Genomic DNA, 25,722 nt, shown 5'->3' with positions numbered 1-25,722 from the left:
CAAGGAAAGTCTCTGTGCTGTGAAAGGCAGTGCCTTCAAAACAATATCAGGCTTCGTCCCCCTGTGTATCTGTGAGAAGACCAGGGTAAATCGTGAGAGCATCGTCCTTACTTTTCGTCTATTGTGGCTCTAGTGCCCTTGGGTGAGCTTGTGGCAAAAAGTCACATATCTCTAAATCTTGTGTCCTTTGTGGGCCTGCTTCTTGGGGTAGGGCTCTGTCAATTAAGAGGAGCTGTGTCTGTGGTGTGCGGTTCGTCTGCGGTAATTGAGTAGGTTATTGCCTTCTTGTGGAGGGCGATCTCGCGTCTCCATGTGGCACGAAGTCCGTGGTGTCTTTGTGTCTTTTCCTTGTTTCCTGCTGCCAGCGAGGGCGTTGGGGTGCTGGAGGTATCTCCTGTGGTGTCATCGGGCTGTACCAGTCACTGATGTGTGTCATAGGGAGATCCAGAGCTCTCTGGAATACAGGGACGTCTTGTACGGTGTAGATGCTGTGTTGACTGCCATTAATCGTTGTGCTTAGGGCAAATGGGAATCCCCACCTGTATCTGATTTTCCGCACCCTCAGTTGGTCAGTGATGGGTTTCAGTGAACGTCTGGCTTGTAGTGTGAGCCAGGAGAGGTCAGTGTATATACTGATAGGGTCATTGTGAAATAACAGCGGCTGGCTGGAGTTTCTTAATGCTGCTAGGATGTCTTCTTTGCACCTGTAGTAGTGCAGCCTGCAGATTATATCCCTGGGTCTGTCCGCAGAGAGGCCCCTGGGCCGTAAGGCTCTGTGGGCCCTGTCAAATATAATGGTTGAGTCAGGAGCCCCATCAAGTATTAAATTAAAAAGCTCAGTGAGCACTGCCATGATGCCTTCTTTGTCATTTTCAGGTATACCCCTTATTCTCAGGTTATTCCTTCTCCCTCTATTATCTAGATCGTCTAGGGAACGCTGCATATCTGCTAGCTGGGTTGTATGGGCTCTCACTTTTTCTTGGAGGGATTGTATCTGCGTGTGTGTGACATCCCTGTCATCTTCTAGTGACCCAATTCTGTCACCTAGGTGGTGTATGTCTGCACCTATGGCGTCTAGTTTGCCCTGGAAGGACATCTCCAACTTACCCAGCATTTTCACCAGGTCCTGCTTGGAAGGCATATTGCGGAGTAGGTCCCTTACTTCAGTGTCCACAGGCAAGCTGGACATTTCCGAATCCGCTGGGCTGGATGGCGGAGAGTTGTGTGGAGAAGAGTCCGGCGTCATGTTCGGGCCTACCACGCCGGGTTGGTGTTCCGCATTATCGCGGAAATATTTGGTAAGGGCTCCCGATTTTCCCGTTGGCTGTTTACCGGAGGCATGGGGAGTGGATGCAGCTCTTTTAGGATGCCCCATCTTTAATTTTGTCGCCCAATGTAAGCAGATTCACACCGTCTAGAGAGGAGCCCGCTTAGCTTGCGGCCATCTCGTTCCGTGGCTAGCTCCGCCCCCCCTAGGCTCCATATCTTGATGTTAGATTTGCGCTGCATGTCCTCCAAGGCTGCCAATCACACCTCATGTTGCCTACTGAGCTCGAGATCTCCTGCTGCATGGAGGCAAGGCTTTGGGTGTGTTCCTCAGAGGTATTTTCCACTGTCACCAGCCTGCCTGTCAGGCCCTTTACGTCACGTCTCAGGGATGAAATATATGCCAGTATGTTAGTTTGCAAGTTGACAAAGAGTGCTTTTAATATAGCCGTCACGGGTAAAGTGTCTGGTACTGGTGCTGATCTGGCAGGTAAGACCAGATCTTCCTCCCCCATAGACAGATCATCAGAGAGTTCAGAGTAAGTCTCTGGGTAGTCTGGCATCTTGGGCTTAGTTGAACCCTGTGCCTGTTGCAGGGGGTCTCCGATATTGAGGTCAATGCTGGGCTTATCTGGCTTTTTTTTTTTTTTTGGTCTTCCGACCCATTGTGCCTCCTTCACCTGTGGCTTTTTCTATCCCAATCGAGGTACAGTGCCTGAAATGAGGGTTTAGATAACTGTGTGTGCACGTAGCTCTGCTGCGAAACTACGCACGATCTGCTCTAAATTTTTTAGGATTTTGTAGTTTGTTTATTTTTAAAAGACTTGATGTGTCTAGAATTTTTGGACTCTGCAAAGAAATTACTATTATTTAAGAATTTCCTTTCTCATCTTGTCAAAGCTTATGAAATCAATCCATAATACTGCATTTTATTCCTATACTCCTATTGGCATCTTACTTCTATATTCTTATTATACTCGGGAGTAATCAAGTAAAAAGAAACAAAACACATGGCAACATTTTTTTAAAACATCCATTAATGTAAATTGTGTCATGTGTTTATGTGTTCAGTTGCTGGTTATTCTGTAGATCCATACACATTAATATTATATAAAAGGATAATTTAATAATATTACAATAATAATATTTTAGAAAAACTACATTACTGTAGTTCCTTAAAATCATTGATGACTAAAGGCCCCCTGGCTGAAAAATCCATAGCTTGTACAACACTGATTTATTCTCTCTCCTTTAGATCTAATCTAAAATATGGTGCAGTTGTTTTAATGCAGTTTGGACAGTGCTGACATACACCAGCCTTTTATATAAACAAAAGGTCAGCTCTCTAGCAATGCATTGAAAGTTAATAGCTTTAAAATCTGTTTGTGCTTTGTGCAAAATGTATATTGTATAATGTATTTACCCAGTGAACCTTTTTGTGCTGATAACCTAAACTTCCTTACAAAAGTATGCATCCCTCCCTAATATATATTCTTGTATCTACAAACTATTCTATATTCCTCAAGATACACTTGGTTGGCTCGGTTATCCTTCGGCATCTGAAATTCTCTTGGGTGACATGTGTACAGGCTGTTGCGCGATAACGTTCCTGCACAGATTTATGTATTGCTCAGTGCAGAGAAAAGAAATACAATGACTTAATGTTGAGAAATATTGTACTGCATCTTGTTTCCTTTACACATTTCAAGTAGAATTTGCATCACAAATTACTTGAGCTACGGAAGCAAATCTGACAGACTTAGAATTGCAAATTCTCTGTCCAAATTCAGTCAAGTCAAATGTTTTGATTATATTTTACAAAGGTGAAATATATGTAGAATGCATTGATCATCCACAGCATTTAAACCTATCGTTGCTGCCCCCTCATGCTGCCAAAACAGTTCTGATGCATTGAGGCATGGACTTCAAGACCTCTGAGCATGTCCTGTGGTATCTGACACCAAGACAATATGCAGCAGATCCTTTAACTCCTGTAAGTTGCACGGTAAGGCCTCCACTGATCAGATTTTTTTATAGCACATTCCATAGAAGCTCAGTCAGATTGAGGTCTGGGGAATTTGGAGGCCAAGGCAACACCTTGAAATCTGTCATGTTTCTCAAACCATTCTTGAATGATTTTTGTAGTGTGGCATGGTGCATTATCTTGCTGAAAGAGGCCACTGCCGCCAGGGAACACCATTCTCATGAGGGGTTGTACATGGTCTGCAACAATCTCTAGGTAGGTAGTACATACATAACACTGCCTCCGCTGGACTGGCTTCTTCCCATTGTGCATCCTGCTGCCATCTCTACCCCAGGTAAATGACGCCCAGGCACCCAGCTATATGCCCGATCTAAAAGAAACTGTGATTCATCAGATCAGGCAACATTCTAGGTGCTTTTGGCAATGGACAGGGGTCCTCATGGGCACTCTGACTAGTGTGTGGCAACGCAGCCCTGTGCGCAACAAACTGCAACGCATTGTGTATTTTGACACCTTTGTAAGAGCTACAGTATCTTTTCTGTGTAATCGGTGGAGATGGGCTAGCCTTCGTTCTCCAGGTACATCAGTGAGCCTTGGGTGCCCATGACCCTGACTCTGGCTCACTGGGCTTCCTTCCATGCACCACTTTTGGTAGGTACTATTCACTGCATACCGGCAGTACCCCACAAGACTTGTCATTTTGGAGATGCTTTGACCCAGTCCTCTCACCAGCACTATTTGTCAAAATCCCTCAGATCTTTTTGATTGCCCATTTTTACCGCTTCCAGCATATTAATTTTGAGAACTGACTGTTCATTTGCTGCTTAATATATCCCAGCCCTTGGTAGGTGCCATTGTAATGATATAATTTAATATTGTATTTTAAACAATACTGTGAAGCGATTTTTATTGTTTGCTTTAAATCTTGATTTTTTTTTTTCCTAGTTTGTGTTAAAAGCTTCCATGGATTTTTGGCTTGGTTTATTATTGTGAAGACCACTAAAAATAGTATCCGAATATTACTATATATCATTCTTGATGGCTGCTTGTCTATCCATACCCTAAGGTAGGGTAAATGGACATCTGCTCAGGGTTTTTGTTGCTGAAGAACAAGACACAAAACTGCACACTGGCTCTAGAATTCTTTAGGTCTCGGCAATCTAGTCCCTGTGGACCCCATAACATTTCCTGAAGCATACAAAAAGAATTAATGCACCCAAGTACCCATCCTCTGCTTCCATAATTAGACTAGGAAGGTTTCATAGTGTCAGCATTGACTCCTCTTTGTCTAAAGCTCATGGCACTGTCAGGGGTAAAAAAAAAAAAAAAAAATTATTGGCAGGCTTGCTAAGTAACATTGGAAATGCCGTTTGCAATCATCTGGAGTAACCATATTGCCCATCACCGGCTTTGATGATCAATTCTAATTTCTCTGTAATTTCAGTTAGCTAAACCTCATAGGAGTTTTCCCACCAGTGTAATACATAATGCCCTTATGGGTTTTAATGTATTCCTTTGCCCTTTGATGTAGGGAGTGGCAAAGTCCTTCCATTGAGTTATGTTGTCTAGACTGAATCTTCTTGAGATATTGTGAACCTATTCTTGAGATATTGTGAACCTCTTCTTGAGATATTGTGAACCTCTTCTTGAGATATTGTGAACCTCTTCTTGAGATATTGTGAACCTCTTCTTGAGATATTGTGAACCTCTTCTTGAGATATTGTGAACCTCTTCTTGAGATATTGTGAACCTCTTCTTGAGATATTGTGAACCTCTTCTTGAGATATTGTGAACCTCTTCTTGAGATATTGTGAACCTCTTCTTGAGATATTGTGAACCTCTTCTTGAGATATTGTGAACCTCTGCTAAAAATATATATTTTTGAACATATACATATAAATATTGCCTTTGTTCTAGGCAAAGACAGCAAGTGTGGGATTTTTTTTAATTATTAAAAAAAAACTGTTTTATAATACTGTAAAAAAGATCCCCACCCCCCATTCGGTCCGAGCCAGGGATGCAATTGCACCACTGGCTCACCCTCTTTACCCCTGTCCTGCTTCTAGGGAAAACAATTCTCATACTGGTATAGATGGTCTACAGTTCTACTCAGCTTGTGTGTGATCAGTGGAACTGCTCTAGGGGGATAAATTACTTATCACATAAAGCACTGTTCAGCAAGATTTGTTGGATAAGTATAATAATTTCCAAGAGTACTTCCACTGATGAGTGAAACTGCTTTGCAAACTGATAATTGACAACGCCAGCTATTAATATTGATATTAAAATAATTTTTTCAGGTTAGTCATTTAGGTCTTGAAACATAGAAACATAGAATGTGTCGGCAGATAAGAGCCATTCGGCCCATCTAGTCTGCCCAATTTTCTAAATACTTTCATTAGTCCCTGGCCTTATTTTAAGTCTAGGATAGCCTTATGCCTATCCCACGCATGCTTAAACTCATTCACTGTGTTAACCTCTACCACCTTAGCTGGAAGGCTATTCCATGCATCGACTACCCTCTCAGTAAAGTAATACTTCCTGATATTATTTTGAAACCTTTGCCCCTCTAATTTAAGACTGTCTTCTTGTTGTGTAGCTTTTAAATGCAGTCTCCTCCTTTACTGTAAGTTAGTATATAAATTTTGTAGCACACAGCTATGTTACATTGCTGCCAGCCTCCCCACGTTTGTCTCATTAAGACTTTATAAGTATGTAGGGGCAGCACCCCTTCCTGTCTCATCAGATAAATTTGCCTTTTAGCTGATACCAGCAAGGTGATTTGTATGTGTTATAGCCCTATTCAGGGTAAAGTATGTAGGGGTTTATAAAACACCCCTTCATGTCTCATTAGAGATGTTTACACTTTGTCTGATACCAGCAAAGTTTATTGTATGTGTAGAAGCCCTATAAAGGGTTAAATGTCTCGTCCTTCCTCCAAGCTATACATGTTAAGATCCTTTAACCTTTCCTTGTAATTTTATCCTGTAATCCATGAACCAGTTTAGTAGCCCTTCTCTGAACTCTCTCTAAAGTATCAATATCCTTCTGGAGATACGGTCTCCAGTACTGCGTACAATACTCCAAGTGAGGTCTCACCAGTGTTCTGTACAATGGCATGAGCACTTCCCTCTTTCTACTGCTAATGCCTCTCCCTATACAACCAAGCATTCTGCTAGCATTTCCTGCTGCTCTATTACATTGTCTGCCTACCTTTACGTCATCTGAAATAATTACTCCTAAATCCCTTTCCTCAGATTTTGAGGTTAGGACTCTATCAAATATTCTATACCCTGCCCTTGAGTTTTTACGTCCATGATGCATTATCTTGCACTAATCCACAATAAATGTTAGCTGCCACAACTCTGACCATTTTCAACCTCAGTATATTTTGCATCACTGGGCAAGACACTTACATTTTTCAACAGTACAAAACCTGAATTGGACATAATGGAATTAAAATGCTTAGAGCTGTCGTCAAAGGAAGAGCCTCATGACCATTTGGAGAGGTAGAATAATGAGATTAAAGGAGACTCTGAGAGAACATTTGAGGCTAGAGCAGACTGAGAGCATTTGGGTTAGAGACGACCATACATGAGCCTTTTAGGTTGAAACAGGCCATGTAAGAGTCATTTGGGTTGAAGTAGTTTGTGCAGAGCATGTGAGTTTAAGCAGGCCATGTGAGAGCATTTTGGATTAAAGCAGGCCATAAAAGAGCATTTCACGTTAAACCAGACAATGCCAGAACTTTTTGGGTTAAAGGGCTACTTCTCTAGAATGTACATAATTGAATAAAACTTTGAAAATAATCTAACTCATGTTAATCTATTTTTCATGAGATGCTCGGTTTTCTTTTCAATTTGTATTAAATATTTAGCAAATGACATTACAATCCAAATCGGGCAAATGTAGCCAAGGCATATACTGCAAATAAAGAGGAGAAATATATATATATATATATATATATATATATATATATATATATATATTTTTTTTAAGTTTAATTTTTCCTCTTCTCTGTATGCTTTTTTTTTGTGCGGACTGCTAGGTGCAAAGGACAGATCTTATAATAATGACTGATAGGGAGCTATGAAGTAGGCACCCGTAAGGTAAGGGGCTGTAGTTTTCTTCATTTAGTTTTAGGACAAGATGCATTGAGAAAGGGCTTTGCCCAAAACATTTGTATTCTCAATTAAAGCTGTGGCACTTGTTGCACATACTTGTGGTTGCGCTTCCCTCCTTTTTTCTAAACTTTGTTTGCCTATATCCCTGTAGGAGCCACAGTGAGGTGGGATAGCAGCACATGTACCTTGTTATTTTACTGCATATTAGACTGCCATATGGGTTTAATGGCAACATAACCAATCTGGCAAATTTCAGTGTGTAAAAACCGAAATGGGCACGCTTGAATTTTTACTTGTAATGTAACTTTCAAAAACACAATAAAACCTATAAATCGGGGGGATGGGCACTTTAGTACTCGTGAGAAATCCACGAACACAAATATCAGTGTTTTAGAACAGGAATATGTATAATGCTGATGATATAATCGATGAAAAGGCATTTTTCATGAAATATTTTCTTAAACTTTTTTTTAGATTTTACTCCTATTAAGTTGTTTCATATAAAAATATTTGATTTGAAATTAAATCCCTGTTTCTCCTGAACAAAATAATATATAATAAATGTGGGTGCTCTTAAAATGAAAGAGGTAAGTTATGGATGAGCATATATATAGTTCAAATTCTAGATTTATTTATTACTGGTGTTTAGAAAGCGCCAACAGATTCCGCAGCGCTGTACAATTAAAATACAAGAGGTAGAGAGAGCCCTGTCAGTAAGCTGATATCTAGCCATTGGAGCGCTTTATTCAAAGTGCTTAGCTAGATGGCCTGTGAGCCTCTGTCCCTAAGGGGTTAAATGCCTCAAATATTTAGGAATAAAATCAATATTGGTTAGTTAATGCTAACCCTATACCAACCCTAACCCCTTGCTTACACAAATGTTAACCATATATCAAGTTTATCCTAACCCCTACACTATCACTAACCCTACGTTAACCCAAATCTTAACTATATAGCTATTGGAAAGGGATTACCTCTGCTGTCGCTAGTACGGACATCAGCAGATGGATTTACACAGTCCAGAGCGCATTGTTAGCACTCTTGTATAGTACTCTGTCATTTACAGCATGAGGGAGGATGCTCTCTCATGCTACAGGGCCTGCATGCTGTCCCTGCTGATCACTTTATAGGCAGAGTTTACTTTGCAAGGGAACTGACCTTGCAATCCTTGAACACAAACTACTGGGCCTTGCCACCTGACTTTAATTAGTAGTCTTGCAGACTATAATGGAATGTAATGTTCTATTATTGTTTGTAAAGGTACAATACCAGTAGGTCATGCTATGAAATTGAAGATCTAGTGTTACAGATATGCTAAGTGTCTGGTTACTGTTACAGTTATAATGCTGTGCCATTAAAAACATCAGCATTAAGTGATGAGAAAAAAAGGTGTAGATATCTCAATAAGGAACATAATCCCCTTTCCTAAACACCTGTTTCAAAACAAAAGATACATATGTGTTTTCAATATGCTACAGCAAAATGCATTTCCCCAGTACACAGGAAAATGTTCAAGATGTGCATGTTTTAAGAATAATAATGGAAAAAAGCTGCACTTCCGTGTTATAATATATATACATGTAACTGTAATGACATCATTAACCCCTTCAGGACGGAGTCAATAGTGCACGTTCTGATCAAAACAAAACGTAAACAAAAACTGGAATTTGCGCTATATGTCTGTTCACCCGTAGTTCCCCTCTTTCATATTATATGCACCCACACTTATTGTATATCATTTTGTTCAGGAGAAACAGGGCTTTAATTTATCATTAACTATTCATATATGGAACATAATTCATTATGAATAAAATTTAAAAAAAAATTTGAGAAAATAAGATTTTTTTTTAAATTTGTATTTCCGTCTGACATTTTAGCTGTGAATGTCATAATACTGTTAGCTTTTACTGCACAAAAATGCACATATTTGTAATCAGCGATGTCTCACGAGTACAACAGTATCCCCCATTAACAGGTTTTATGGTGTTTTGGAAAGTTACAGGGTCAAATATAGAACGTTCCATTTTCAAATAGAAATTTGCCAGATTGGTAGTGTTACCTTTGAGACGGTGTGGTAGCCCAGGAATGAGAATTACCCCCATAATGGCATACCATTTTAAAAAGTAGACAACCAAAGGTATTGGAAGTGGGGTATGTTTAGTCTTTTTTAGTAGCCACTTAGTCACAAACACTGGCCAAAGTTAGCGTTCATATTTGTTTTTGTGTTAAAAAAGCAAAAAACGAATATTTGGCCAGTGTTTAGACTAAGTGGCTACTAAGAAAGACTGGACATACCCCACTTGCAATACCTTGGGTTGTCTACTTTTGCAAATGGTATGCCATCATGGGGGTAATTTTCATTCCTGGGCTACCATACGCTCTCAAAGGCAACATAACCAATCTGGCAAATTTCAATGTAAAAAAAATGAAATGCAAGCCTTATATGTGACTCTCTAACTTTCCAAAACACCATGGAACCTGTACATGGGGGGTACTGTTATTCTCGGGAGACTTCACTAAACACAAATATTAGTGTTTTAAAACAGTAAAACATATTACAACAATAATATTGTCCATAAAAGTGCAGTTCGTTTGTAAAAAATGCAAAATAATTCACTTTTACTTAAAATATCATCGTTGTAATACAATTTACCAATTTGAAACACTAATATTTGAGTTCAGCGAAGTCTCCCGAGTAAAACAGTACCCCCCATGTACAGGTTTTATGTTGTCTTGGAGAGTTACAGGGTCAAATATAGTGCTTGCGAATTAAATTCTCTGCACTTTATCCCTGTGTTGTCAGGCATGTCAATCAAATTTTAATTAATCAAATCACCTAATTATGTTAAAAGATTACTTAAATATACACGTAGAATTTTAATACATATGCATTTATAGGTATTTAAATTCTACGTGTATACTAATGTAATATTTTATGTAACTATATTTTTTTATCTATATATATATATTTGCGGTTATTTGCATTTTATATATAGAGATATATATAGAATGTCATTCTAAGTGTATTTTGTTACCAATATATATATATTAATAACAAAATACAGTTAGAATGAAATTACAAATGTATATATAATTTATATTAAATTTTGTTTCAATATTTTATTTATTAATTTTATTATTTTATTTATTTATTATTGTAATTATACGTATTTGTGTATATATCTATTATATATGTAACGTCATTCCAAGTGTATTTTAATACTAATATATGTACTTATATTAGTATTAAAATACACTATGTATGACGTTAAATATATATAATATACATATATATGTACATATATTATATATATATATATATATATATATAAATACATTTGATTTATTTTAAAACATGTCTAATTCATTTTTTTTTATACTTCCCACCAGCAAGGGGACTGTCTGATATTTTAGACAGTCCCCCTGCTGGCAGATCCACAGCCAGCTATAGGGGGCCATGTGATCGCTCTTTGAGAGCGATCACATGGCCCCCGGGGGCCTGATTTGCCGTGGGGGGGGGCTTCCTGGGCTGTGAGGCAGTCCTCCCAAAGCGGAGCGCCGGGAAGGTAAGTATCCCGGGCGCTCCAGGGCTTAAAGCCGTTACGGCGTGCTATGCCGTCACAACGGCTTTAAAGCCCACTTAAACCATGACGGCATAGCACGTTGTAACGGCGTTAAGGGGTTAAATACTTGATAGGCTCCCTGCATGCATACGAACGCTGAGGTTTAATATAGGGTAACCAGTGCCATCTTAACAGCATTATGCACCCTCGGGCAAAGCAGTGCACTGGGGCCCTGCCTACACAACAACTCAGAGGAATAAAAATTTAAATTATCTATAAAATTAAGCTTATATTTATTGGTACCTTCAGCAAATGCAATACATACACACACATATACATATATATATATATATATATATATACACACACACACACTGCTTAATAGACACATACTGCTGAGTGTACACACATACACACACACTGCCTAATACACACAATAAATGGACACATACTGCTGAATGTGTAGGGGTGATGTGTTTGTGTGAGAGAGAGGTGCTGTGTGTTTGTGTGAGAGAGAGGTGCTGTGTGTTTGTGTGAGAGAGAGGTGCTGTGTGTTTGTGAGAGAGAGGTGCTGTGTGTTTGTGTGAGAGAGAGGTGCTGTGTGTTTGTGTGAGAGAGAGGTGCTGTGTGTTTGTGTGAGAGAGTTGCTGTGTGTTTGTGTGAGAGAGGTGCTGTGTGTGAGAGAGAGGTGCTGTGTGTGTGAGAGAGAGGTGCTGTGTGTGTGAGAGAGAGGTGCTGTGTGTGTGAGAGAGGGGTGCTGTGTGTGTGAGAGAGGGGTGCTGTGTGTGTGAGAGAGAGGGGTGCTGTGTGTGTGAGAGAGAGGGGTGCTGTGTGTGTGAGAGAGAGGGGTGCTGTGTGTGTGAGAGAGAGGGGTGCTGTGTGTGTGAGAGAGAGGGGTGCTGTGTGTGTGAGAGAGAGGGATGCTGTGTGTGTGAGAGAGAGGGGTGCTGTGTGTGTGAGAGAGGGGTGCTGTGTGTGTGAGAGAGGGGTGCTGTGTGTGTGAGAGAGGGGTGCTGTGTGTGTGAGAGAGGGGTGCTGTGTGTGTGAGAGAGGGGTGCTGTGTGTGTGAGAGAGGGGTGCTGTGTGTGTGAGAGAGGGGTGCTGTGTGTGTGAGAGAGGGGTGCTGTGTGTGTGTGAGAGAGGGGTGCTGTGTGTGTGTGTGAGAGAGGGGTGCTGTGTGTGTGTGTGAGAGAGGGGTGCTGTGTGTGTGTGTGAGAGAGGGGTGCTGTGTGTGTGTGTGTGAGAGAGGGGTGCTGTGTGTGTGTGAGAGAGGGGTGCTGTGTGTGTGTGTGAGAGAGGGGTGCTGTGTGTGTGTGTGAGAGAGGGGTGCTGTGTGTGTGTGTGAGAGAGGGGTGCTGTGTGTGTGAGAGAGGGGTGCTGTGTGTGTGAGAGAGGGGTGCTGTGTGTGTGTGTGAGAGAGGGGTGCTGTGTGTGTGTGTGTGAGAGAGGGGTGCTGTGTGTGTGTGAGAGAGGGGTGCTGTGTGTGTGTGTGTGAGAGAGGGGTGCTGTGTGTGTGAGAGAGGGGTGCTGTGTGTGTGTGTGAGAGAGAGAGGGGTGCTTTGTGTGTGTGTGTGAGAGAGGGGTGCTTTGTGTGTGTGTGTGAGAGAGGGGTGCTTTGTGTGTGTTTGAGAGAGGGGTGCTGTGCGTGTGAGAGGGGTGCTGTGCGTGTGAGAGGGGTGCTGTGCGTGTGAGAGGGGTGCTGTGCGTGTGAGAGGGGTGCTGTGCGTGTGAGAGGGGTGCTGTGCGTGTGAGAGGGGTGCTGTGCGTGTGAGAGAGGGGTGCTGTGCGTGTGAGAGAGGGGGGTGCTGTGCGTGTGTGTGTGTGTGAGGGGGGTGCGTGTGTGTGTGTGTGAGGGGGGTGCGTGTGTGTGTGTGTGAGGGGGGTGCGTGTGTGTGTGTGAGAGAGGGGTGCTGTGCGTGTGTGTGAGAGAGGGGTGCTGTGCGTGTGTGTGAGAGAGGGGTGCTGTGCGTGTGTGTGAGAGAGGGGTGCTGTGCGTGTGTGAGAGAGAGGGGTGCTGTGTGTGTGTGTGTGAGAGAGGGGTGCTGTGCGTGCGTGTGTGTGTGAGAGAGGGGTGCTGTGCGTGCGTGTGTGAGAGAGGGGTGCTGTGCGTGCGTGTGAGAGAGAGGGGTGCTGTGCGTGTGTGTGAGAGAGAGGGGTGCTGTGCGTGTGTGTGAGAGAGAGGGGTGCTGTGCGTGTGTGTGAGAGAGAGGGGTGCTGTGCGTGTGTGAGAGAGAGGGGTGCGTGTGTGTGAGAGAGAGGGGTGCGTGTGTGTGAGAGAGAGGGGTGCGTGTGTGTGAGAGAGAGGGGTGCGTGTGTGTGAGAGAGAGGGGTGCGTGTGTGTGTGAGAGAGAGGGGTGCGTGTGTGTGTGAGAGAGAGGGGTGCGTTTGTGTGTGAGAGAGAGGGGTGCGTGTGTGTGTGAGTGTGAGGGGTGCGTGTGTGTGTGAGTGTGAGGGGTGCGTGTGTGTGTGAGTGAGAGGGGTGCGCGTGTGTGAGAGAGAGGGGTGCGCGTGTGTGTGTGTGTGAGAGAGGGGTGCTTTGTGTGTGTGTGTGAGAGAGGGGTGCTTTGTGTGTGTGTGTGAGAGAGGGGTGCTTTGTGTGTGTGTGTGAGAGAGGGGTGCTGTGCGTGTGTGTGTGAGAGAGGGGTGCTGTGCGTGTGTGTGTGAGAGAGGGGTGCTGTGCGTGCGTGTGTGTGAGAGAGAGGGGTGCTGTGCGTGCGTGTGTGTGAGAGAGAGGGGTGCTGTGCGTGTGTGTGAGAGAGAGGGGTGCTGTGCGTGTGTGAGAGAGAGGGGTGCTGTGCGTGTGTGAGAGAGAGGGGTGCGTGTGTGTGAGAGAGAGGGGTGCGTGTGTGTGTGAGAGAGAGGGGTGCGTGTGTGTGTGAGAGAGAGGGGTGCGTGTGTGTGTGAGAGAGAGGGGTGCGTGTGAGTGTGAGGGGTGCGTGTGTGTGTGAGTGAGAGGGGTGCGCGTGTGTGAGAGAGAGGGGTGCGCGTGTGTGAGAGAGAGGGGTGCGCGTGTGTGAGTGAGAGGGGTGCTGTGCGTGTGTGTGTGCGCGCGCGTGTGTGTGTGGAGGTTGCTGTATGTGTTGGTCTATGAGGGAGTCTTTCTGAGGAACAAATTTTTTATGAGTTCTATATTGCTATTATGCATGTTTAGTGTTTGTTCATGGCTCCAGTCAACAGATTGCCATCTAGCTGATAAGGAGCAGGCAAACCATCATGATAATGTAGTTCATTTAACAAGAGGCTTGTTTGTTGGCACTCCCTGAATTAGAACTTCCAACGATTTATAGTTTGAGAAATTTGTTGAAACACCACAACATGATAAAGAAACATTTATGTTCAAAACTCAGTGCTTAGTTCTCGATGAAGACTATGAACACCTGGGAACTCTTGGAATTGAAATTTCTTATAGTTTATCCTTTGATCTCCTAGTGACGTTCCTTTATCATATTTTACATAGATAATTCATCTATACAAACTAGAATAAGCCAACACTGAAGCAGCATCAGCATTTTCAAAACTGAAGACGTTAGACATCAACTTTTAGTTTTATGCACTTGCAGTATTTGCAAATGTTATTTATTCAACTCTGTGCAGTCAACATTTGCAAACTGTGCAAATTCTACTTTAAATTGTTATGGGTCTATGTCTGTTTATACCAGTGGGTTTTCTTTTTATTGCTAGCTTTATACACCTTGTTTGGTCTCTATACTTTTGCCTTTTGAGCATATTGCATTACTTGCAGGGTGTAGCTTGAATTTTGTGATGCAATGTTTTTGTTTGTATACTTTAAATTAAACAAATACAACCAGATGTGGTAGAGGTAGGTGTTAAAATGGTTGCATCACAATATCTAAATGTCTCGAGGTAAATACCAAGGAATATCTGCTTTCTACAAATACATGTCTTTGTGTAAAGGTTTTTATGTCTGTTTGGCTTAAAAAGAGTAATTCGCTTAGTGTAACATTTGACCTGTAACTCCCAAAGATTGACTGACCCTAGACAGATGATACATTCCCACAATCAAGACAAATATATTTTTCCCCCCATTTAAAAAAAACATATTTTCAATGTATTCATACGTAGTGGAACAGTATAGCGTTATCAATATAAATGTGTATTCCAAACCATATAGTCATTGTTCAGATGACCAGGCCCACACTGCAAAAAGTTTACTTACCTTTTAACCCTGGTCTCTGGTGTTCCACTCCAACTCTTTGGCTAAGATTGAGACCGCTATTAGAGGCAGGTTTACCCTGCAATGAAAACATCGATCCCCCTGCAGAATGGCAATGTTTTCACTTGCAGGGTTGAAATCAGGATGACATTGCACCCAGACCACTTCATTGATATGAAATCGTTTAGGTGCTTCTAGTGTTCCCTTAACGCAGCGCTTCCCAACCCGTGGTATGCATACCCCCATGAGTGCAATCCAGTGCCCCTGATGGAACCACAGGGTTAATCAGGTGGCCCTGGCACTTAGGGCCATCCAGTGACTTGTGCCATGAGGGGCCTGGTCGAGCAATTTCTAATCTGCCCTGAATGCTGGGAGGAAGTGACAGGCAGTCATTTTCTCCAAACTACTGCGCAGGTGGGAACTGCCAGTCTTGGGGGGGGGGGGGGGGGGGGGAACAATCCCCTAACTCCCAACAACTTTAGCCAGCAGAAGCTGGGTGTCTGTATGTAATGTTTTTGTCTGCGTTTGTGTCAGTATGTGTACCCGTTTCACTGTTCAACTGCATTTGTGTCAGTATGTGTACCAGTTTGTCTGTGTAACTGTATGTGTGTCAATATTTGCATCTCTGTGTCTGTATATTAGCATGTGTTGCAGTGTTTGTGTCTGTCTGGTCAAGTGTATGTGTGGCAGTGTATGTATTTGTGTGTGTGTGCTAGTATTTGCACATGTCTGCTTGTATCTGTATGTGTGGCAGTGTGTTTAACATTATGTCTGTGCAACTGTATGTTTGCCAGCATTTCTATTTGTGTGTCTGTTTATCTACAAGTGTGCCATATCTGTATGTGTGCCAGTGTGTGTCTGTGTATCTGCATGTGTGTCAGTGTATCTATCTGCACTGTAAGAAGCAGGGGGGGGACCTGAAAAATCATCTGGAACCAGGGGCAGAGGAGAAGCAGGAAAATCCTGGGGCAGAGAAAAATTTATACATTTGAAATAACAGCAACTATAATAATTACAAACAATTAACTAATATGAGGGGTTTAATTTATGGAAATGGGCTGCCAAGGGTTACTCAAGTGAAAAAAGTTTGGGAACCACTGCTTAATCACTAGAGTGAGCTCTGGTAGTTATGGTGCCAGGAGTGCCCTCATGCCCCCACCCACCATTGTAAGGGATTAAACCGTTTTAGAGCAGTTTCACTTCTGACCCAAGGCATGCCAGGCAATGCTCCCCACCTCCTCTGTAGCTCAGTGAGACTCGGAAGCTCCTTCTCAGAAGCTTCCGTTACAAATATAACAAATATTCTCCGGTGTTCTATCATATTTCCATACCCTGTGAAAATTCCCTACCCCGTGAAAATTCCTTACCCCCGTCACTTGTGGTGACGCTGCCGCACTGGAAGTGATCCGAATCATCGGTAGGTCTGCTTGCGTGTGTGGGACGTCTGACCAGGAGGGGGGCTGAGGGATTCTCCTGTATGATGTCGTAACAGACTTTTGGTCCGTTTTCTGACGCTGGACGTCCTCACGCTCTGCATGACGACCTCCACCGTCAGATTTTTCCCCCATAAGAAAGAAGTAAATGGTTTTTAAGGGGGGCGCGAGAGAGGGTGAGGCAGAGGGATCGGTAGTGCCAGGAATACAGCTTTGTATTCCTGGCACTACAGTATCCCTTTAATGTTTTGTACACGTTTCACTGTTTAGTAAAAGAAAAAAAAAGTAAAAAAGTAAAAGAAAAAATAATAATAATTGATTCAGTCATTAATACACAAAAATCTCAACGCATGAAGGAGGTTAATGATCTAATACTTAAATCGCAGTCAGGTTGAAGTTCCTTTTCCCTTTCAATTTCCTATTGGTTTTCATTCATTGGGACATTACTAATAATTGTGTTTTTCTTAGTTTTAAAAAAAAAAATTTTTTAAATGTCACATGTAAAGACAAATTATTTGCCTCAATACAACTGGTTTGGCAAGTGTGTGCAGTAAAAAAAAAAAAAAAAGTCTGAGTGTCAAACAAAAACTATATTCTATTTGGTGGAGAAGCAGGAAATGGATTAAACCCTAGGAAGGACACGCCGGCATATCCACATAAGTGTTTTGTAAACCTTGGCTTTGTCACATGGGTGTCTTTGGCTTGGCAGATTGAATGATGACTTTGCAGGTTACTAGATCTCTAGTAGAGGTAACGCGGGCTCCTGGTGATACTTTTATCAGATGCTGCCCTCTTATGTCTATAAATGGAATAAAATTACTTGGCTGTACCTATGTTTGATAGTGGCCTTTAGCTAAAAGTAAAGCCTGTTGCTATTTTTTTCTGCTTGTTAAAACATCTTTATTTAGAAACGTATGTATTAATGCAGATACATGCAAAGTTATACATGTTGGAGTGAGGAATTCATAAGAAACATTTACCCTAATGAAAAGATATTGTTTATACTAGCCAGGAACAATAACCTGCGACACAACAGAGAAGAAGATATCAAAAGCAAAATTATTATACAAACATATTTTCTTGTTGTGAACTGTAAAAAAACAGTATAGGAGAGGGAATGGGATTTGGACTCTCACTCGCATTGCCCAGAGCTGTCCCAGGTTCTATATAACTGGTTCAGGGGTGCCACAAATGGCTAAACCGGCTTTCCACAAAGTAGAATGATGATTGATGAGTAAAAAAAAAGCTTTATTTAATAAAATATACAAGCAGACTAATAATATATAAAAGAAAATGGGTACTAAGTTACATATAGTGGTGGTGGTATCGTTGTATATCACTCACCACCTGTATAGATAACCAAAGGTTTTAAAGATGAAGTGCTTGCAGTAGTCAGCAGACGCGTTTTGGCTGTAGATGCCTTATGCCAGTGCTGATATTAACAAGTCCGTACATGCTTTATATACTGTTGTCCATCATCCATCTAAATTCATTCATCTGTTTTTCATTTCCTGTCTTTCTCGTCGGCCGTGACGTCATTTCTGGCTTTCCTTATTGACGTCATTCATGTGTGAAACGCACTTTGGAACGCATATAGTTCTGGCGTTTCCTTATGACGTCCAAATAGATTGTTTTTCTTAAAAAGTCCTTACAAATACATTATGAATAGTCCATCTTACTATAGAAAACGCTGATAGGGAGAAATGTATGTTATAAAATATCAAAAAAAGTTCATAAAAAAGGGAAGAAAAAAGTGCATATTATTAGACATATTTTTAGAAAACTGTTAAGAAATATAATATTCGATGTGAACTCATGTTTTTTTAAAACAATTGAAGAACATATTAAAACATTGCCATCCATTGTCTATAACATAAATATCATCTTATGGTTAAGGTTGATTAATATGATGCAAATCTATACATGTTTTTCTTTTTAGGAGGAAACAGAGGAGAGGGAATTTGTCAAAAAATATTCATAATATATTCAAATCTGTCTAAAACATCTGTATAAAGAATATATATATATATATATTAAAAAAATTAGCGAACTCATAATCTAAATGTAACCCTTTAGGAGAAAGGGTATGTACATTAAAAATCCATTCACGTTCGACTTTAGCTAATAATTATTTTTTTTCCTTATATTACACTTATTCTTTTGTTCTCATTTACCCTAATGGCTCAGAGTTGGAGAAAGCTGTTAATGAAAACAATTTGCAAAGCAACAGCTTTGCACGACAGACTAAGCAATGTGAAATATAAGGTTTGCAGTTGCTAATATCAGTAAGGTATTTTCGTGCATAAAAAGGGAGTTTTGAGTTAAGTCACAGTACAAGGTTACCACATTGATTATGTGATGCGATTTCGCCAGCTTTTTTCAAAAAGGAACTAGAAAGAGTGCAGAGGCAGGCTACAAATAAAATTTGGTAGAACGGAAGATTTTAGTGATAAAGAAAGATTAAAAAAAAAATGTGTTTACAAAAAAAGACTAAGCTTGCTGCAGTGCTTTAGTGGTTAACAGAGTGCCCCCTCGTTCACACTTTATTACAGTGTATTCAGGAAAATGTGATTATTGTACAAAGGTGCTGTACTGCACCCTCCCAGTCCCATCTGTCAGTCAAAAAGTGCTATACAGTTTGTGCCCTCAGAAACTAGCGCCCCGCGACCGGAGCCGGGAAAACGCTCACGGACCGCTGGAGACGTACTCCGCGGTCCCGGTGCTCGGGGGGATCGGAGGAGGCAGAACGGGCCAGCCTCCAGAAACCCCCAAGCAGGAAAACACAGAGGGAAAGCCGAAAGGCAAAAAGGGGACAGTGAAAAACGGGGAGATCCCCAGAGGTAGAAAACAGGATATAAATAGAAAGTCCCCAGAACACACCAAGACAGTATAAATAAAAAGCATAAGATCCAAATATATCATAAATATTAAGCATATAAACCCAAAGCTACCAACTAATAAAAGCAGGAGGCAGTGGTACTCTGACCTGTTACTGATGCAGAGCAGCAAAGAAATAGGAAATGGAATGTTGGGAAGGGAGTTATATGGTCTCCTTACTATTTTCTGATTGGTTGTTTAACTCTGTGTTTTTTGCTGCTGTGGAGTTCTAGTAAAGAGAGACTTAAGCAAATATTCGCCTCCTGTCATTAATAAAATTAAGATTATAGGTACACTAAAGCTAGCATAATCTACAATTATTGTACAAAGGTGCTGTACTGCACCCTCCCAGTCCCATCTGTCAGTCAAAAAGTGCTATACAGTTTGTGTCCCAACATGCAGCCGGGACCAAAAGACACTGCTTCTCATAGAGAAGCAATGAACCCAATGCTTCACTATGAGACGTGTTGCAGACGAAGCGTTGTAATTGTCAATCATGCCCCTTTCTTCCCAGTGCTGATCTATGGGAGACATTCAATTGGTTGAAAAATTATGAATATTAATGATCTCCCAGTCTATGGAGCAAAGCTGTAGTGATAGGCTGTGTCACCTCGAGATTAGAGGTAAGTTATCCATCAGCTCAAAATTATTGGGTAGAGCAAAGACGCAAGGTGCAATTATTATTCTATTAAAAAATATTTGAAGGTCCTTTAAATGTTGTTAGCTGGTGGAGGAACAATAAATTAGATGGAATTAAACAATTCAAGGTTTTTATTTGTACTGTTCCTTTATCTATTGTTATAGTGCCTTTTTGCCATGTTTCAAAAACAAAGCAAATACATGACTGTAAAGTAATCTATTAATAAAGTCTCTGTAAGTATGATCATAGACCAGTAGCCATTGTTAAATGATTATAGATTGCAAAATCCAGCTATTTATTTCTGAATCGCATCACATATTGACAGATGAGTATTGGTCTAATTTATTTTTTCCACTGGGTACTATATCAATTAGTGTCTGCTAGTTTGCGTGGTTTCTCTTTTATGGCAGGCAAATGTCAGCATCTCTGCCTACCTTTACCAACTCAAATAGAATTGCACACAATACTTTGTAAGCAGATTTAAGCATTTCAACTGTTGTTGCACATCCTGAACACGTAAAAGCTTAAATTAGTGTTTTAGACATACCAGGTGTTAGTGGAATAAATGAATACAACTTTGTACAGGTCACTCCTCCTGTATCTCCTTTCAGATATCTGTACAGTGCAGGGGTAGGTGTCCTTCAGCATTCCAAATGGTATGGACTACACCAAAGCATCAGTGGAGATGTAGACCACAACATCTGGATTGCCGAAGGACACCTACCCCTGATTTGGTGGAATATATTATAATGTGCATATTTGTATTTTCTGATACTGGGACATCACATGTAATACACCTTCTGAATATATCACTGTCCCAAACAGTTTGAACTATTTTCTATTCTCCAAAACAAATGTCTATTATGTAGAACTTCAAAAAAGTTAAAAAGAATACCGCACTCTTACCGTGATCCTGGTGCAACAAGACCTGGGGCTGGCAACCCCCACTATGATAGTAGAACAACATTTTGGTCCAGGCACTCAAGATGCATTTATGCAGCAGATTTATTGGGGAAAAAGTACAACATTTTGATCTCCGCGAGATCTTTCTCAACTTGAGATCAAAAGTTGCACCTTTCCCAATAAATCTGCTGCAAAAATGAACCTTGAGTGCCTGGACCACAATTTCTTTCAACTATTATGCAGAGCTTGACTGATTCTCATGAGCTATGTATCCTAAAAAGAAATAGTGGTGCTGGTATAGGTCACTTAAGGATTTAATTTTCTGTAGATAATATACCTGTGCTCCATTAAACATGTCTAATTGATAAATTCTACAATCTGTTAGCCTGCATTGTAAAACAGTATTTCTATGGTGAAGTCTGCTTCTCCCTCCATGCGCTCTATTGTGGAGACTAGGAAAGGAGCTGTCAAGATGATCATGTAACTATGACCTCTCTCTGGTCTGCTTTTTAAGTGGAGAAATGCCTGTGTACATTTGTTGCCTACGATGAATCTAGATTTTCTTTTTTAATAGTTGTCGCTATACGCCCACAGCAAGTTCCTATAATTAGACCTTTCTCTGAGCCCCCCAGCTAAAATCCTATTGAATTTAAATCAGTTATGCAGCCATCATCCATGTCGTAGTCCCCGGGTCTGACAGATATTTTCAAGCCTTTTGCATTTACAAAGGTAATCTGCAGTCTTCATCTGTTCCCTGCTTTCATTCAAAGTAATGCTTTAGAATCTAGCTATACAAATGTAGCTGTGATGGAATGGTAATTGTTTGGAAAGGTCGTGTATGGGACTTAATGAACCATTATATAATTGGATCTTTCTCGTGCCAATTATACATGGTACTTGCTTCTTTTAAGACAAATATGTTGGGGTAAGGATTAAGGTAACACATCCTGCAAACAAAATCATTTTCAGATTAGTTTGTTTGTAAAAAGTAAAATACATTTGTAAACATGATGCTAGCAGTCATTTCAGTTATAAATCCTAAAATGTTAACTTTTACAGTCAAACTTTATTTACTTCAAGATTTGCGGTTGATAAAGACATCAGAAAGCTTTAGGAGATATATGTACAAAACATCAGTGTGAATACCTGAATCTGTTATTGATTTCTGTTTTCTGACTGGGAAAATTCATAAATCTTGGATGAATCATGTTAAAATTCAGCAAGTCTGTACCTTTATACAGCATCTTTGAACCGGAATTTGACGTTTGATTACGCATAATCTCATGTTGCTGAAAGCACCAGTGGGAGAGAGTTTGCACACATTTTTTTTAGTTTTATTTTCAAAGCCTTTTGTATTTATAATGTTGCAGAACTTTTTTAACATAACTAATAAACATGACAGACTCTTTCCCCACAAGTAGTTTTTAAAATGCTCTTGGCTTAAACCTTGTGGAAAGAAACTGAACATGTACTTTTTCTCATTACACATTTCTAAACTGAGGAGTTTCAGTCTCAGTTTACAGCATCAAGTAAATAGATATATGCTGCCGTGAATCATGGTTAGTTTAATCAAAACTTGAGTTAAAAGATCTAGCAGAAATTTCCTTGTGTCAATTTTATTGGAAATGTATGGGACAATGGCGTATTGGATCATGTGTATTTGGTTTTACCTGAGTTTACCCAGACAGCTTGAAGCTGAAATCAAAGATAAAGCCTTGAAAGATTTTGAATGATTTGACACTTGCTTTGTCCCCTGAGCACTTGTGATCCTTCTGATCTTCTGTGATATCTCTAAAGTGGAAGTGCCCATTCTACTTTTGTTATATTACTTTTGATTGCGTTTGGGGATCATTCATTGGCTGTGCGTGTTAGCTGACTCTCTTTGTCAAAAATGATGTACAGAGCTGGATACAAGGGATACTGATAGGGAATCAAAGGGAACTTTGATTTTAGTAATAACACAAAAGACTGGAAGAACCAATGGTGCATGAGGAACCCAGGCAAGTATCAAATCGTTTAAAAAAAAAATAAGAATAATTTACTATGGGAATATGCCATTGGACTCCTGGCCTCATAATTTGTATATTACACTATAGTGATTATGGTACCGCAAGTATCCTTCAAGATTTATTAATATGTAATTAATAATTTTATACTTAAAATTTGTGTGAATACATAATAAAAATCTGTTTTTTTAGATGGTAATTTGGGATACATTGATTATGAAAAAAGGATAGCTATTGAACAATGTTAATTGTGAATGTTATAATAGCTATTCATCCTGTATTATAGTACGGTCAACAATAATTCTCTACAAATCTTTCCCTCTATGACTAAAAGTTAATAAGGTATGTGTTTTTTTTTTCTCTTCCAGCTCCTGATGGCTGTAATGCCATCATCCAAGAAAAGAAGGCTACGTCGAGTCGCCCACCTCCACATGTTGGACCTAAGCCAGGTTAGTTATTAGTGTGTTGAAGCTGGAGTGTGACAAAATGTGTGGTCCTCTTGCAGATGGCAGCTTTCCACTTACCACTTGTTTTCTTCTATTACGATTGATTTGACAAATACAAAGTGTGTAATAATTTGTTGGGGGAATAAAAAAGTAACACACGGGATTCAGTCCTCGTTTAGTGGGATTAGAATGAAGAATGGGCAGAAATGATGGTGAATCTACTTTTACAACTTTTTCTATTGGTAATTTCCCTTTTATTCAACTGCCTTGACGTGAAATTAATTTGTTATATTTAAAATTGTATAATTCAATACGTGCAACAATTTGCTTTCATGTGCAAATTGTTGAAGTACTTGGGTTGTTGATTTTGGCTAATGAAACATTTTCACATATATTTCTTGCCAGAAATGTCATGAACCAAAGGTATTTTCCCAAATACATTACATGGGGGAAGTATACTTTCCCACACAATAGTAAATTTGGAAACTCTGGTAATGGTCATTCGAAATATGTTCTACTGAGTTTGTGTTAAAGTAAACTGTCCAGTAATTATTAAACCTCATATTATTATTAAACCTATTGTGTGAGAGAGCTGTAAAAGACTGAAGCTTAGTAATAAAGAAATCCATATATAAGGTACAGGTTCAATGAAACCTTTTAGGTGTTATAAATTTGAATGGTGCAATAGTTAAAGTTGGCCTATTTTTGTTAAAGGAACACTGCAAGCACCATAACCACAATAGCGTGCTCTAGAAGTTATGGTACCCTGGTGCCACCATTGTTAGTAGTCAACCAATTTTATAATGGTTTGACTTCTTATCTGGGTTCCACTGGGCACCAACTCCTGCCTCTATTATTTCAAACAGTGAGCCAGAAATTCTCTGTCTAAACTAAGCCTGGCTGTGTAGGGCTTAGCTCAATTTTTTGAGTGTGATGAGTTGATACTGTCAATGAGCTAGGTCTACACTTAAAGAGCGTGAACAGAAGCTCCTAAGCAGGCATGGAGCAGCATCTGGCAGACCTACGGTAAGATGTCAATCCACATTAAGACGTTCAGATACTTACAATGTGGGAGTGCCAAGGCTCTCCTGTCACCTTAACCACTGCAGTAATGGTTCTGTAATGGCTATGGTGCTTGACATGTTCCTTTAAGTTCTCATCTAGCTTGTTGCAAATTCTAAATAATGGTAAACTCTAGAACCCCGCTCAACAATTATCACTGTGGTGGCATTTTGTCATCAAACTAATATGGTGACCAGGGGTCAGGACTGGACTGGGGATACAGAGAAGCACTGTAAAAAAAATCTATGCCAGCCCCAAAAGTCAATGTTCCATATGTCTTGCCACCCCAGATGATTGAGTAATATATAAACACATATGTGTGTGTGTGTGTGTATATATATATATATATATATATATATATATATATATATATATATATATATATATAAAAATATACAAACCAGTGCACTCGCTTATTAACTAAACAGAGATTTCAAATCCTAAATAGTACTATTTAAAAACACCTCACCTAGGTAGAAAATAATGGGGGTTTGGTTACATTATATGATCATACATTGCATAAGCCTGCCAACTGCATCAAAGTACCCCATTCTTGGCAGGTCCTACTCTAGCAGCCTAATGCTTGCTCTTACTTTGTGTGTATATATATATATATATATATATATATATATATATATATATATATTTATAATATAAAATATTGGTCCTTTCAGAGTAAAATGTTTAATTATACAGTAAGCATACTCACATGCAGACACAGACAAGCTCACTGACACACACAAGCTCATTGATATAGTCTCATAGACAAACAATCTCACTGATAAATATAAGCTCATTGACATAAAAACACAAGCTCACAGATGCACACACGTAGGCTCACTGACACAAACAGACAACCTTATTGGTATACATACAAATGTAGTACAGACAAACTCTTACACGCGCAAACTTTCTACAGACAAACTCACTGTCACACACACACACACTTATGCTCACTACAGAAAAGTCCACTGATGCACACGATTCCTACAGACAAGCTCACTGACACACACATGCTCCATACAGAAAAGTTCACTGACACACACAGAACAGTTTGTAATAAACATGGTCTAGATATTCTGTGGCCACCCATTACTTTTTCCTGTGAACAAGTATTACAATGCCACAACTACAATGGAACAGATATGATGATATGCTTCTAAAACCTCGCTTTAGAGGGATCTGGTTTTATATGCAGTGGAGAAACCCAGGCTTTATCAAACTGTTCCAAAACAATCTGACAG

General features: G+C 40.3%; 1 protein-coding gene across 5 annotated transcripts in view; it reads left to right on the top strand.

Moving 5' to 3' along the window:
- MAP7 (microtubule associated protein 7) overlaps positions 1–25,722 on the top strand; it is a 171,650-nt gene that overhangs the window by 100,572 nt on the left and 45,356 nt on the right. For all 5 annotated transcript variants that reach the window (XM_063443272.1, XM_063443271.1, XM_063443270.1 and 2 more), the window contains exon 2: positions 23,339–23,419. In XM_063443272.1, the coding sequence (XP_063299342.1) occupies positions 23,339–23,419 (81 nt within the window). The remainder of the gene's footprint in view (positions 1–23,338; positions 23,420–25,722) is intronic.

Source organism: Pelobates fuscus, chromosome 2 (genome assembly GCF_036172605.1).
Source record: "Pelobates fuscus isolate aPelFus1 chromosome 2, aPelFus1.pri, whole genome shotgun sequence".
In the NCBI taxonomy this organism is placed as follows: Eukaryota; Metazoa; Chordata; class Amphibia; order Anura; family Pelobatidae; genus Pelobates; species Pelobates fuscus.
This window is presented reverse-complemented; position numbering and strand designations above follow the sequence as displayed.